The sequence below is a fragment of the Giraffa tippelskirchi genome, chromosome 3 (genome assembly GCF_054371585.1).
Source record: "Giraffa tippelskirchi isolate mGirTip1 chromosome 3, T2T-mGirTip1v1.2.pri, whole genome shotgun sequence".
Classification (NCBI taxonomy): Eukaryota; Metazoa; Chordata; class Mammalia; order Artiodactyla; family Giraffidae; genus Giraffa; species Giraffa tippelskirchi.
The window spans coordinates 7,065,085-7,079,364 of record NC_137277.1 but is presented as its reverse complement, the minus strand read 5'-3'; the positions used below and the strand labels follow the sequence as shown (position 1 = coordinate 7,079,364).

Genomic DNA, 14,280 nt, shown 5'->3' with positions numbered 1-14,280 from the left:
CTGACTGCCTGGAATCCTGTCTCCAGCTGATGGACATTGTGAAGCCAGGGGCCAGGTGTCTGGCTCCACACACCAAAGGTGGCAACCTAGGAGAGGTTTTGTCTAAACAGTCTGTTATAAATCAGAAAACTATATATTAAAATCCTCATTTCTGGCTCCTCTTAAAAGTTGTCTCTCGCAGCATTGGGTTTAGATTCCCGTGTGGAGACTCTTCAGTCGCTGAGCAGCTGAGCGTCAGAGCGGAAACACTTGTCAGTTCCCCCCAGTCCCCACCACCCCGCAGTGCTCACCACGCACCTGGCTCTGACAGCAGCTGGTCACCAGGTCAGCTGCCTCTTACACCTTTACCAGGTGTCCAGCTGAAGCCTGCCAGCATCAGCAAAAGGTGACCACAGGAATTTGGGGGCTTTTTGCTTTTCCCAGGGGTAAATTTAAATGTGGAAGGGAGCTGGTATGCAGCGGGGGAAGGCAGGGAGTCATACGACTGTGGGGGTCATGGAGAATATAAACGGGAACTTTGAGAATTCTCAGCTCATCACTCCCCACCCATGACATAAGGATTTTGACTCCAGTTGTCCTTTCCATACATGTTTTGAATCTGTCCATTTCTAGTTCATATTGCAGGAAACCTCCTCCTACCCCCACTCCCATCCCAGGAATCTTACTGATCAACTTAATCATTTATATGAGGAAGGGCTGATTAGATTAAAACTCAGATCACTTTAATATACATTTAAACTGTAAAACAGTTTATTTGCCATTTACAAATAATATCAAGATTTTTCAGTTTCAGAAATCAGCTCAATATCTTGCTTCATTTTAGGACCAAATGTGCGGTTAAAGTGTGGGGGTTTTTCACTATAGGTTTAAATCGAAATTGTTTGTGTTCCTTTTCTCTGTGAAGATGTGGGAGGCGGTTTCAGGTAACGTTTTCAGTGTTCTCAGCTACATTTCCAGTGTAGTTTGGTTTTAGTCCCATCATGAAAAAAATCAAGCCATCTAATTATCAGTTTTCCTCTTCTAGCAAAGGCTTTTCTTTTTTCTTCTTAATAGGCTTTACTTTTTTAGAGCAGAATTTATGTTCGCTGCAAAATTGAGTGGAAGGTACAGAGGTTTCCCGTGTACCCCTTACTCCCACATGCACAGAACAGTGGCTTTCTGATGTGCCTGATTAAACACATGCAAATAAGGCTCTGGTGGGCGAGGAGCACCTTGAGGTGGAAGAGTTTTTATGCTTCTCATTAACTTGCGTATCCTCCTCTTCCTTACGTCTTACAGAGACCCAAGTATAAACCCAACCGTGGAAGATGAGGGATACAGGCAGTTAATCCTTGAACGGTGCCCAGAAGCCCCTGGCAGCTCACGTTTGGTTGTCTGATGACTGTGGTCCCTGCCCATGCTCGCCAGGTGGCCGCCAGAAAGCTCCCCATTTTATCAAATAAAACCTTTAAAGAGCTCACGTATTCCTTGCTTTGGAAATAAAATTTGAAACGGGTGTCATAACCATCTCTTAACAACACAAGCACCCGAGCCAAGGAGGTTCAAGAATCCACAGCCTCAAGTTTTCAAGGTGTTGTGCGTCTGTGGTGAAAAGACTCCTGTCATTAACAGCTCACCCCGTCAGGGACCCTGTACCCCTTTCAGAAGCCACATGCTATGCACAGCAGTAGAGGGCTTCCCTGAGCCCAGAAGCGCCACTTAAATACATCCTTCCTCAGTAAAGCTGTCTTGCTTATCCGCCTTTTTTCTCATGAACTAGCAGTGCCGTTTCTAAGCTCTTGGCACCTGTGCTCAGTGACTGCCTTCAGGCCCAGTGCTGCCACCTGCTGGGTTGGTTTTACGAAGTGTTTTTGCTTTAACACCGATGTTGGGAGGATGAGGCTCCCATTTGTTCATTTAACAGATCTTCATAGAGCGTCTTCGGCTGCCAGTGGGGACCTGGAGGACTCAGCAGAGAGCAGGACGGGTGGGGCCTGGCTTGAGCCTGAGAGCAGAAGCAGAGAGCATGATGGCGGCGGGCCACTCCCACTCAGCCAGATCATGCTGGCTCTCTGGGCCGTTGCAAAGAGAGCGTTTGTCATTTCTCCAGGGGATAGAGAAGCCTTTCGCGGGTGGGGAGGTGCCTGGGCCTTTATTTATTGTCCCTACATGTCCTTTTCTTTTGAGACCTTTTCCGCATGTGTAGAACTAAAATCCCTGATGAGAAAACACAACTTTTAACTTCTTCCCAGTTACAGGAAAATTGTTGGAAGTGTGTCCATTCCCTCCTTTTCTCACCTTATTTCCTATCCTACCTTTTGTAGTCTTCAGATGTCACACAGAATTTCAGTTCTTTTTTTTTTCATTGGCACAGTCCACGGCACGTAGAAGCATTCTGTAGGTTGGGGCTTTTTGTTTTTTTTAACAAATGTCTTCAGAATTAGGTTAATAGGGCTTCCTGTCCTGCGAGGGTTCTTCCTGCTGTCACTGGCAGTCATCATCCTGATGGAGGGTCTCAGGGCACTCTCCACCTGCCAGGGAGTCAAGTTGTGCTGCAGTTCTGGTCTCCTCAGCCTGGGAGGGTGTGGCCAAGACACAAGTTCTCCAGGGATCCTGCTTGATGGGCAGGTGGCCCCTGGGCAGCCAGGACAGAGCCCTCCGGCCCAGTCTCACGTGTATCCTCTGCCCCTCCCCAGGTTTGGAAATGATGTACAGCACTTCAAGGTGCTCCGAGATGGGGCTGGAAAGTATTTCCTCTGGGTGGTCAAGTTCAACTCTTTGAATGAGCTGGTAGATTATCACAGATCTACATCCGTCTCCAGAAACCAGCAGATATTTCTCCGGGACATAGAGCAGGTGCCACAGGTAAGCCTCGAAAGAGAGGTTGGGATCATCCTTAAGCAATTAGGAATAGCTCCTTAGGCAAGCAGGTGGGTTGTTTTTTTTTTTAAAGGGTTACTTCAGGGCCTTCTATGCTCATTATTAATTCATGTTAAAGATTTGGATTTGAAACAGTTTTGCATTTCCCAGAGGCTGCTTCTGTGAATCAGTGTGCTGCAAAAGTTACCCTATGTCTCTAGGATGAGGGTCTTGAATACACCCTCACACACACTTTGCCTGGAAGTAGACTCTGAGGAAAGTCACACCTGTAAGGGGGTGGGGTCCACACTCATGGCTAAAATCTTACACCTCATGTACTGGTTAGCACCAGCCTGTTATATACAAGCTTTAGCCTTTGGACTTTTCCTAAGTGACACAGTGATGGGAACTGATACATTTCCTCAATTGGGATTGTAAACAAAGCTCCAGGGGCTGTTTCTGCAGTTCTTTCCCAAAGCAGTACCTGCTGCTAGATGCTGGGGCGAAGCTGGCCACCACAGTGGGGACCCTGCGGTGGTTTCCATCATTGATGAAAGATTACACGACAGCCCCCTAGAGTAAACTCCATAAGAATTTGTAGAGGGGGAGGAGAAGTGAGTGGTTATTTCAGAAGATGTGAAAAGGCTGGCCCACGTTCGTTTCCCTGTCACTGGTCCACTTCCAGGGGACTGGCACGGTCAAGGGTGCAATGTGTGTTTTCTCCCCGCCCTCTACTGCAGCAGCCGACATACGTCCAAGCCCTCTTTGACTTTGACCCCCAAGAGGATGGAGAGCTGGGATTCCGTCGGGGAGACTTCATCCACGTCATGGATAACTCAGACCCCAACTGGTGGAAAGGGGCTTGCCATGGGCAGACCGGCATGTTCCCACGCAATTATGTCACCCCCGTGAACCGGAACGTCTAAGAGTCAAGAGATTATTTAAAGAAAGCGAAAAATTTTAAACACACACAAAAGAATGAAACCCACGAGCTGCCTCTGTCAGCAGCCTGTGAGGGAGCTCAGAACACCTGGCTGGGTCACCTGGTGACCAGCTCACTTTGGTTGGAACTCTGGGGGGTGGGAGGGGGAGTTGGATATAACAATGCCAAAACTTACCTATAAATTAAGAAAAGAGTTTTTATTACAAATTTTCACTGCTGCTCCTGTTCTTCTTCCTCTGTCCTTTTTTCATCCTTTTTCCTCTTCTGTCCATCAGTGCATGACGTTTACTGCCACATATAGTCCTAGCTGATGCCAATAATAAAAGAAAAGAAACCACGTGGGCTGATATTTTCTCTATGCAAAATGTCTGTTTTAGTCGGGAAGACAGAACAGCCGCTCCTGTGTTCTGCGTTTTATATACACTCACAGGAGCAGGCAGCCCCTGCCCTCTGCTAGAGGAGGGAGGGCGTGGAGTGGGGGGTGACAAGAGGGGTTGGTGCCTCCCAGGGCTTCCTGCGAGCCAGGCCCCAAACCTGTGTCTTTTCTATATCCATTTCCTTTTCAAGTGGTGTTCCTGAGCATGCTGTTTTTCATAGTGCCTTCTGCCTTATTTCGAGGGTTGCTTCTGAGTGGTGTTTTTTTTCTTGTTTGTTTTGTTTTAAAAATAAGTTAAAGACAGTCAGCCAATTTGTCTCCTACTCTGTGTAAATATTTTCCCCCCGGGGAGGGGAGGACAGGGTAGAGAAGAGGAGACAAGCAAGACGGGGATGTGGGCGTCCTCCCTTTGGGCAACCAGAGTCTTTAAGGTTCAGCTTTAACATTTGTAGCCCCTGGAGGTTAAGGGAGCTGGGGCGCTGTGGAACCAGGTTACCGCCCTCCCCACGTCTGACTGCATCTGGCTGAGGTTGGGGGGGCTGGGTCCTTGACCTTGCAGTCTCGGGTGTTATCTGTTCCCTCCTTAGTCCCAGACACCCACAGTAACCAGTCTCTGGAGCCAACCAGTTTCAAATGCAGGAAAGTCCAAGGAGTTTAAACTGTATCAGGTTCTACCATGTTCTACACTGGGGGAGAAAACGAGAGTTTTCGCTTCATTTTTCTTGCTCTGAAAGCTGGGGGTATCTGTTCATGGCTCTCACCTGTTGTGTCCTCTGCCTGACCTGCCCAGGTGAGCTTCAGGCCGCGTACGGGAAGCAGCTGGGTGGTTTTTCGTTTATGCATTCACAGCGGGCTGTGTTCATGGCTGCTCCACCTGGCCCCCCAGAAAGGAAGTGTCTCTGTGACTCAGGGGCAGGTGGAAGGAAGGTTGGAACTAGGAAAGCCGAGTCCGTGGCAGAGCTCTGTCCGTCCGCCTCCTGCCGGCTTCCTGTCCCTCGTGGTGACGTGCCCAAGAGCATCCTCTCCCCGCCCGCCCCCTTCCCACAACGGAGACAGAGCCACTGGGAGTTGATGGCGGCCTTCAGCTTCTGAAGTGGTCAGTCAGCATCTCCGCTGGACTCTGGCCATGGACCAGACTCGGCCCGGAGCGCCTGGGGCCCAGGAGGCGCTGCCCTCCTGGACAGAGCATCTGCCACTCTCCACTCGCTTCTCTCCTAATAATACAAGGAATCTCTGGCATTCTGCACCTGGACCATTTGATTGTTTTATTTTGGAATTGGTGTATATCATGCAGCCTTGCAGAACTAAGTTTTGTGTGTATATATTTAAAAGAAAATCAGTGTTTAAAAAGACCTATGTACTTAATCCTTTAACTCTGCGGATAGCATTTGGTAGGTAGTGATTAACTGTGAATAATAAACATACAATGAATTCTTCACTCTATATTTTTTCTTTTTTTTACTCCTTTGCCTTAAAGTAAAAAAACCTAGAGACTGTCAGGGACTGGGGGGTGCTTGTGCTCTTATTTCCAACTCGCCTCACTCTGGGGAACCATGTGGATCTCGTGGGCCCCTGGAGGAGCGATGCCCACGTCATGTTGCTCAGAATCCCTGGGAACAGGTTCCTAGTGTTGAGTCGCACGCCCCACCCTCAGCTCCGCCATTGAGGGCACCCACAGGCACACCTGATGTTTCTGACAGAAGGCACGGGCCACACTTTGAAAACCGGTTCAGACCTAGTACTTAGGACCAAGTGTGGCTGGCCTGGTTCTCCTCCCCTCCCCCACCTACGTAAAGGACAGACGGACAGAAGGAGCCATGTGGAAAGAGTCTCGGTGTCCTGAGTCACCGAAGCAGTCTCGGGGCAGTGGGCCTCTTGAGGGTGACCCTGTGCCTGTCACCACCCGCAGTACTCGTAACAGGAGGTGAGGTAGGACTTGTTTAGAGAGAAAACAGAACACCGAAGCTGAGGAGTTTCCACTCGTGTCCTTGGAGCCCAGCACGCCGTCTTGCTTGAGGCTGGCCTGCTGGGGGCCGAGGGGCTCGGTCCACCCAGGCTGGCTCCTCCAAAGCTGATCCAAAACGGGGCCATTGCAGTGAAAACGTGGAGGCTCCGTCAGGTTCTTTTGCCCCCTTTTGACTCATGGCTTCAGAATAGACTCAGAATTAATAGGAAAGTGATTGCTTCTCCACTAGTCCAGTCACAAGTTTCTTGGTGGCTGTGTCCCCTCCTCCGACCCTGGGTCTGTCATTCCTGAGCGGGGAGCGCCTCTGGGGAGACTCCGCCGTGGGACAGCTCTGCTGGATGAGTGGCCTCCACCCTGTTCTCTTCTGAGCCGCCCTCCTGACACTCTTCTTACCCAGTGACCGGGGGGTCTGTAACAGAAGCTCGATTTAGACATGATTGTGGACGGGGTGGAGGTGGCAGCACCTGCTGGGCGCTCCGAGCCAGGCTGCAGCTCAAGGCGGGCGGGTTGGAAGGAGCAAGGGGGTGGGCACCATGTCTGCCTTTCCTCGACCCCCGTCCCTCTGAGTAGCTGACCTTCAAGTCAGGACAGCTTGCTTTTCCAAACATGTGAACCAGCGAACCTGAATTGACATGCAAATTCTCCAAGTTCGATCTAAGCCCTGTTTTTCACAGAATAGCATGGAGAGCTTGCTTACTGACAGAATGTGTGTTCCTTTGGGGGCTTCTTAGACTAGGGCTGGCAGGGGAGTTACAGACCCCTCCCTCCAACCAAGTGCCCAGGTGGGGCCTGATAAAGCAGGGCTCCACTAGAAGGAGCTGGAAGTGGGCAGCTCTGGAATGTTGGGGTTTGGGGATTTTTGTTTTTCCAAGAATAGCTTTCCTGAGATTCAGTTCACTATGTGGAAGTCACCTGTTTATTTGGTCATGCCATGCAGATTGTGGGGTCTTAGTTCCCAGACCAGGGATCCAACCTATGCCCCCTGACCTGGAAGCTTGGAGTCCTAACCACTGGACTGCTGGGGAAGTCCCACAAGTCACCCACTTAAAGTAGACCATTCGGGGGCTTCCAGTGCAGGGACTGGGAGTTTGGTCCCAGTGGGGGAACTGATAGCCCACATGGTGTAGGATGTGGCCAAAAATTAAAACCGGGGCGGGGTGGGGGAACCGTTTAATAAAGTAGGCCATTCAACAGTGTTTAGTAGTATTCACAGATGATGCAATCAATTTTAGGGCCTTTTTCATCATCTGCCAAAGAAACCATGTGTGTATTATCAGTTACTTGCCGTTTTCCCCCAACCCCTCCCAGGCCCTGGCAACTGCTGATCTGCCTTCTGTCTCTATGGATTTTCCTATTCTGGACATTTTACATAAGTGACATCATATAATACATGGTCTTTTGTGGCGGGCTTCTTTCACTCAGCATGTTTCCAGGGCTCATCCTTGGGGTGACACGTATCAGGACATCATTTTTTATGGCCATTAACACTCTGGTGTGGAGACACCGTGTCCTTTTTATCCATTCATACAATGATGGGGGCTTCTCACGTGGCTCAGTGGTAAAGAATTCACCTGCTGTGCAGGAGAGGAGGGTTTGATCCCTGAGTTGGGAAGATCCCCTGGAAAAGGGAATGCCAACCCACTCTAGTATTCTTGCCAGGGAAATCCCATGGACAGAGAGGCAGGCAGTGCTATAGTCCATGGGGTCGCAAAGAGTTGAACACAACTTAGCGAGTAAACAGCAACAATGATGGGCATACGTGTTGTGTCCACTCTAGCTGTCCTGAACGATGCTGCTACGAACATTCATGTGCCAGGGTGTACAAGGACAGACCCTGAAGGACTTTAAGCAGAGGAGCAGACAGTCCTTTTTGGCTGAAACAGTGAAGATCGGGGACCACGGAGGAGACCCCTTGGTGAGCAGTTGTCCTGGTGAGCGGGAGGGCCTGCGGGGGGAGCCAACAGAAGCTGGTTGATCTGAGCCACATGTGGGACGACGGGTTGGGGGGGTCAAGGAAGAGGAGGGGTAGTGATGACCGTGGGGATCCTTCTTGAGCAGCAGGGGCCCTGAGGTTACTGTTGATTGAGACAGGGAGCAGGGGTGCGGTGGGAGGGGAGCGTAGACGGTTGCTTTTGAAGTGCCTGTGGCCAGACATCTGGAGCAGAGAACGTGTTCCCCTCTCGCTCAGGAGACAGATCTGAGCAGGGGACTCGGATCACGGTCAGAGGTGTGGGGGTGGCCCTAAAGTCCCCGCCCTGGGCGAGACCACACCGGCTGTCCGAGAGGGAACAGGGCAGGATGCGGGCGAAGCCCTGAGGAAAGCCAAGCCCTGAGTCCTGGACGAGGAAGCAGCAAAGGAGAGGAGGAGGCGGCCAGAGAGGCAGAGCTGCATGGCGTGGGGGTAGCTGCACGTCCAGGAACTGGCCCCTGTGGCCATCCTCCCCCAGGCCCCCCAACCTCTACCCTGTCTCTTTCCCAGCCCATCCTGATGGTCCCCAGACTGCCCAGCACGCCTTTTCCCTTCTGCCGAGAGACCTTCCCCCACTGCCAGATTGTTAAGAGGACAGAGTACAGCCTCCCGACCCACCCGTGTGCTGAGAAGTCAGAGTGAGCTCGGAGTTACAAGACCCAGGGCTTTATTCCAGGCTGTGTGGCCTTGGGCAGAGCCCTTCACCTCTGATCCCTTCATTCATCTGCTTAAAAACAACCCCGGGTCACCAGGTTGCCCTGAGGGATCGAGTCTGTAGATGTCTTCAGTCCGGTTCAGTTCAGTTCAGTCGCTCAGTCATGTCCGACTCTTTGCGACCCCATGAATCGCACGCAGCACACCAGGCCTCCCTGTCCATCACCAACTCCCAGAGTTTACCCAAACTCATGTCCATCGAGTCGGTGATGGCATCCAGCCGTCTCATCCTTTGTCCCCTTCTCCTCCTGCCCCCAATCCTTCCCAGCATCAGGGTCTTTTCAAATGAGTCAACTCTTCGCATGAGGTGGCCAAAGCATTGGAGTTTCAGCTTCAACATCAGTCCTTCCAATGAACACCCAGGACTGATCTCCTTTAGGTTGGACTGGTTGGATCTCCTTGCAGTCCAAGGGACTCTCAAGAGTCTTCTCCAACACCACAGTTCAAAAGCATCAATTCTGCGGCGCTCAGCTTTCTTCACTGTCCAACTCTTACATCTTACAGACCACTAAAGCGTGACGGGGGACTTCCCTGGCGGTCCTGTGGTAAAGGTAACCGGAAAAAAAAATAAGTACGATGGGACTGGTACTGATGATGGCCTTGGTGTTCAAAGCCTTTTGCAGTCAGCCTGGTCCAGTCCTCCAGCCCTTTGACCCACTGAGCCCCTTCTGAGTATCCCTGGCTTCGCCAACGTCCACCTTTCTCTCTGATCTGAAGCCAAGGTCTCTCCTCCTCTCTGCTTGTCTGCTTACCTCCAACCCTACACACCCCACCCTCTGAGAACCTTTCCTGACCGGCTCCCAGTGGACGCTGGCCCCACCACCGTCTCAGAACCCCAAACGCAGGACTGCTCCTTGACCCGTCCTGTGACACCACCCCACCCGTCTCCTCCAAGCCCCGGGCCCTGCTTCAGCAGCGTGGCTGCCGGTGGATCTAGTCTACAGCTGGGAGCAGTGGTGCCACAGTGAGGAACCCAGATTCTGGAGTGGCCTTGGACAGGTCACCTCCTGTGTCCGGGCGGTGAGTAACCAGGTCGGTAACCTCAAACAAGTTACCTTTCTAAGCCTCAGGTCAAGAAACAAGTCGATAAAAAGAGAGGATTACAGGGGGTAATGTGTGTTACTCACTGCTGGCTCCCACACCTGGCAGTTCATTTAGGGTCCAGCCCACTCCTGCTCAGCCCTGTGCCCACCCACAACTCTTGTTCTCACTGCTGCTGCTCACTGAGGGCCAAGGAATTCAGCCACTATTTTCATTTTTTTATATTTAAGTCTTTGATCCATTTGAAGGCTGTGATCAGCGAGAGCTTGGCTCCATCTCTGTTTCCAGATGGCTACCCAGTTGCTCAGATAGCATTTATTAAAAGAGCCACTGTCAGCTCTCAGATTTGAGAGAATGCATTTGGAAAAAAAAAACAACTTATTTTGTATCAGGGTGTAGCCGATTAACAATGCTGTGATCATTCCAGGTGAACAGCAAAGGGACTCAGCCATACATACACATACATGTATCCATTCTCCCCCAAACGCCCCTCCCATCCAGGCTGCCCCATAGCCTTCAGCAGAGTGAGACGATGAGTTTTGTGCTGAGCTTCCGCGTGGTGGGATCCTGTTCCTCAGCCCTTGCGAGGCGCGGGGGGCTGCTTCCTAAGGCTCCCCAAAGGTTAGGACCCCTGATGGGGCTGTTCTTCCCCCATCCTCTCCCTTCTTGCCTTGTCCCAGCTCGTCTTGCTTGTTTACGTTTTTAAAGTAAACTTTAGAATCAGCTTGTCTAGTTCCAGAAAAAAAAAAAAGATGCCTCTGGGTGTTTTTATTTGGATCCTGTTAGATTTATAAGCTGCCTTCGGAAGAACTGACATCTTTATGACGTTGAGCCTTCCTGTCCAAGGACACAGCGTGTCTCTCCAGTTTCATGTCCCCTGGGAAAGTTTCAAAGTTTTCCTCCTGGAGGTTTTGCACATTTCTTGTCCTGTTTATTCCCAGATATTAATATTTCATCTGTTTTGTGGATTTTTTTTTTTTTTGCATGTGCTGAGTTGCTTCAGTTGTGTCTGACTGAGAAGAGCCCACCAGGCTCCTCTGCCATGGTATTCCCCAGGCAGGAATACTGGAGTGGGTTGCCATTCCCTCCTCCAGGGGATCTTCCTGACCCAGGGATGGAACCCGAGCTTCTTATGTCTCCTGCATTGGCACGTGGGCTCTTTACCACTAGTGCCACCTGGAAAGCCCATTTTATTTTTTTACTGTCATCTTTTTTTTTTTAACTTTTTGTTTATTTATTTTTATTTTGGCTGCGCTGCATGGCTTGCAGGAGCTCATCAGTTCCTTGACCAGGCATGGAACTCAGGCCTCCGCAATGAAAGCAGATCCTATCCACTAGGCCAGCTAGTGTTTACAAAAATGTTTACTTTTTAGGTAACCCTGTGTTTCATTGATTTTTTTTTTTTAAGATGAAGCAGGAGAGAGCACAGGAAAGGGCTCTCTTTTTTTCTTTTTTAACATTTATATATTTCTCGGACTACACTGGGTCTTAGGTGTTCCTCATAGGATCTTTTGGAGAAGGAAATGGCAACCCACTCCAGTATTCTTGCCTGGAGAATCCCAGGGATGGCGGAGCCTGGTGGGCTGCCGTCTATGGGGTCGCACAGAGTCGGACACGACTGAAGCGACTTAGCAGCAGCAGCAGCATAGGATCTTTCAGTTGTGGCATGTGGAATCTAGTTCCTTGACCAGGGATTGAACCCAGGCCCCTTGCATTGGGAGCGCAGAGTCTTAGCCACTGGACCACTGGCTGCTGCTGCTGCTGCTAGGTCGCTTTCGTTGTGTCTGACTCTGTGCGACCCCATAGACGGCAGCCCACCAGGCTCCCCCGTCCCTGGGATTCTCCAGGCAAGAACACTGGAGTGGGTTGCCATTTCCCTCTCCAATGCATGAAAGTGAAAAGTGAAAGTGAAGTTGCTCAGTCGTGTCCGACTCTTCGCGACCCCATGGACTGCAGCCTACCAGGCTCCTCCATCCATGGGATTTTCCAGGCAAGAGGACTGGAGTGGGATGCCATTGCCTTCTCCGACTGGACCACCGGGGAAGGGAAGTCCCTTATTGATACTCTAAATCCGTCATCTTTTCCATCCTTTCGTCTCACTGGTGTTTGTCTACATATGGGAAGGTATCAGTTTCTCTAGACAAATGTTGATCTCATTTCCCTACTGAATTATTGGATAGTTTGAAGTTTCCATCCTAAAGGAAATCAGTCCTGAATATTCTTTGGAAGGACTGATGCTGAAGCTGAAACTCCAATACTTTGGCCACCTGATGCAAAGAACTGACTCATTTGAAAAGACCCTGATGCTGGGAAAGACTGAAGGCAGGAGGAGAAGGGGATGACAGAGGATGAGATGGCTGGATGGCATCACCGACTCGATGGACATGAATTTGAGTAAACTCCAGGAGCTGGTGATGGACAGGGAGGCCTGGCGTGCGGCAGTCCATGAGGTCGCAAAGAAATGGACACGACTGAGCGACTGAACTGAACTGAACTGGTTTGGCAGTTGATCTCACACACAACGCTGTATTTAAATCTCCCATTTAAACCCCTCGAGCAGGCAAGCTCCAAGAAGGTTTTTCCACTGCTTCCAGAGCTCCCTGCACCAAAACCAACCAGACAAAATTAGTTTAGGGAGCAAATGCTGAGGCTAAGAGTTGGAGGGGACTCCCTGGTGGTCCAGGCTTCTCTTGTGACTCAGCTAGTAAAGAATCCGCCTGCAATGCAGGAAACCTGAGTTTGATCCCTGGGTGGGGAAGATCCCCTGGAGAAGGGAATGGCTACCCACTCCAGTATTCTGGCCTGGAAAATCCCATGGACTGTATAGTCCATGGGGTCGCAAAGAGTCAGACACGACTGAGCGATTTTCCCTTCACTTCACTTCCCTGGTGGTCCAGTGGCTAACACTCTGCATTCCCAATGCAGGGGGCCTGGGTTTGATCCCTGGTCAAGGCACTGGCGACCCACTCCAGTACTCTTGCCTGGAAAATCACATGGACAAAGGAGCCTGGTAGGCTGCAGTCCATGGGGTCGCTAAGAATCAGACACGACTGAGCGACTTCACTTTCACTTTTCACTTTCATGCATTGGAGAAGGAAATGGCAACCCACTCCAGTATTCTTGCCTGGAGAATCCGAGGGACGGCGGAGCCTGGTGGGCTGCCGTCTATGGGGTCGCACAGAGTCGGACACGACTGCAGTGACTTAGCAGCAGCAGCAGCAGCAGGGAACTAGATCCCACATGCCAGAAGTAAGAGCTTGAAAGCCACAGTTAAAGACACCACGTGCCAAAATGAAGATGCAAGAGCCCATGTGCTGCAGCTGAGACTCGGCACAGTCAAATAAATAAATCAACGTGAAAACAAAAAACATAAAAGGAGGAGCTGAAGGTGCTCTCTTAGATGAGATGCTTTACGACTCCTATAATGAAATTGGTTTAAATCTGCTCAAACATCTTGTGTGAATACAATTCAAAATATTGTGTTCTGAATAAAGGATATAAGTCCTTTTGTAAACACTTCCTGACCATAAAGTTGCTCTTTCCAACACCTTGGGAGCCTGAGAAAACTAACCCACGGGGAGCGTTTATGTTTCTCAGGACAAAATGTCACATCTGTCAGGATGGCTATTAAAAAAAAAGAGGCAAAAAACAACAAGTATTGATGAGGAGGCAGAGAAAAGGAAATTTGTACACTCTTGGTGGGAACGTAAATTGGTGCAGCCGCTTGGAAAACAGTATGTAAGTTTCTCAAGAAATTAAAAATAGCCTTCTAGGCCAGGGGCGGGGAGGATTCAACCAGCCATTCAGAGCAATGGACTTTTCATTCTAGAACCACGTCCCAGTTTGTCCATAACCTTGCCAAGAAGCCCTGCCATTGGTCAACACTGCTGTGACTTAAAGCCCCAACTGGCCATATTTTGAAACAGTTGAGCAGGTTCCTCCAATTCCTGCTGAGGTCCCTACAGCTAATCAGAGCTTGCAACAAACTGTCCATAGTGCTCAAACTGATAACTGCAAACAGCTCACAGTTAAGGAAGCTCTGCTGAACGGCTTGGTGGCCACTGAGCTGTGGATGTGGTTTTATGTTGGCAAGGTCCTGAGCAAGAGTGGCATCATCAACTGTGATGTTTGAAGACCAGTCTTTAACATGTGACTGTATCTGCTTTATTGTTTGAGCATTCCAGGACAGCCTGGAGCAGACTGGTATTTGAATAAAATAAGACAATGTATCAAAAAAATTAAAAATAGAACAATCAGATGATCCAGCCCTCCCACTTTCGGGTTATTCCAAATAACTGAAATCCAGATCTCAAAGGGATATTAGCATTCCGATGTTTATTGCAACACTGTTGACAATAGCCAAGATGTAGAAAAACCCAAATGTCCGGATGGAACTTCCCTGATGGTCCAGTGATCAAGAATCCATGTTCCAA

At 50.0% G+C, this 14,280-nt stretch overlaps 2 protein-coding genes, 1 long non-coding RNA gene and 1 pseudogene across 6 annotated transcripts in view; 3 read left to right on the top strand and 1 right to left on the bottom strand.

The window, feature by feature from the left end:
* Nucleotides 1–5,600, top strand: part of GRB2 (growth factor receptor bound protein 2) — a 67,288-nt gene extending 61,688 nt beyond the window's left edge. For all 4 annotated transcript variants that reach the window (XM_081575246.1, XM_081575244.1, XM_081575245.1 and 1 more), the window contains 2 exons: nt 2,676–2,844; nt 3,579–5,600. In XM_081575246.1, coding sequence (XP_081431372.1) covers nt 2,676–2,844; nt 3,579–3,764 — 355 coding nt within the window. In that variant the 3' untranslated portion in view covers nt 3,765–5,600. The remainder of the gene's footprint in view (nt 1–2,675; nt 2,845–3,578) is intronic.
* A 2,300-nt stretch (nt 5,601–7,900) lies between these two features.
* LOC145540580 (uncharacterized) overlaps nt 7,901–14,280 on the top strand; it is a 20,653-nt gene continuing 14,273 nt past the window's right edge. Inside the window, exons 1-3 of the mRNA XM_081575248.1 lie at nt 7,901–8,038; nt 8,603–8,730; nt 9,311–9,357. Coding sequence (XP_081431374.1) covers nt 7,913–8,038; nt 8,603–8,730; nt 9,311–9,357 — 301 coding nt within the window. The 5' untranslated portion in view covers nt 7,901–7,912. The remainder of the gene's footprint in view (nt 8,039–8,602; nt 8,731–9,310; nt 9,358–14,280) is intronic.
* LOC145540581 (uncharacterized) overlaps nt 8,743–14,280 on the bottom strand; it is a 14,618-nt gene continuing 9,080 nt past the window's right edge. The window contains exon 3 of the long non-coding RNA XR_014078396.1: nt 8,743–9,346. This is a non-coding gene — a long non-coding RNA (uncharacterized LOC145540581). The remainder of the gene's footprint in view (nt 9,347–14,280) is intronic.
* On the top strand, nt 9,383–13,979 carry LOC145542328 (ATP synthase F(0) complex subunit g, mitochondrial pseudogene; annotated as a pseudogene).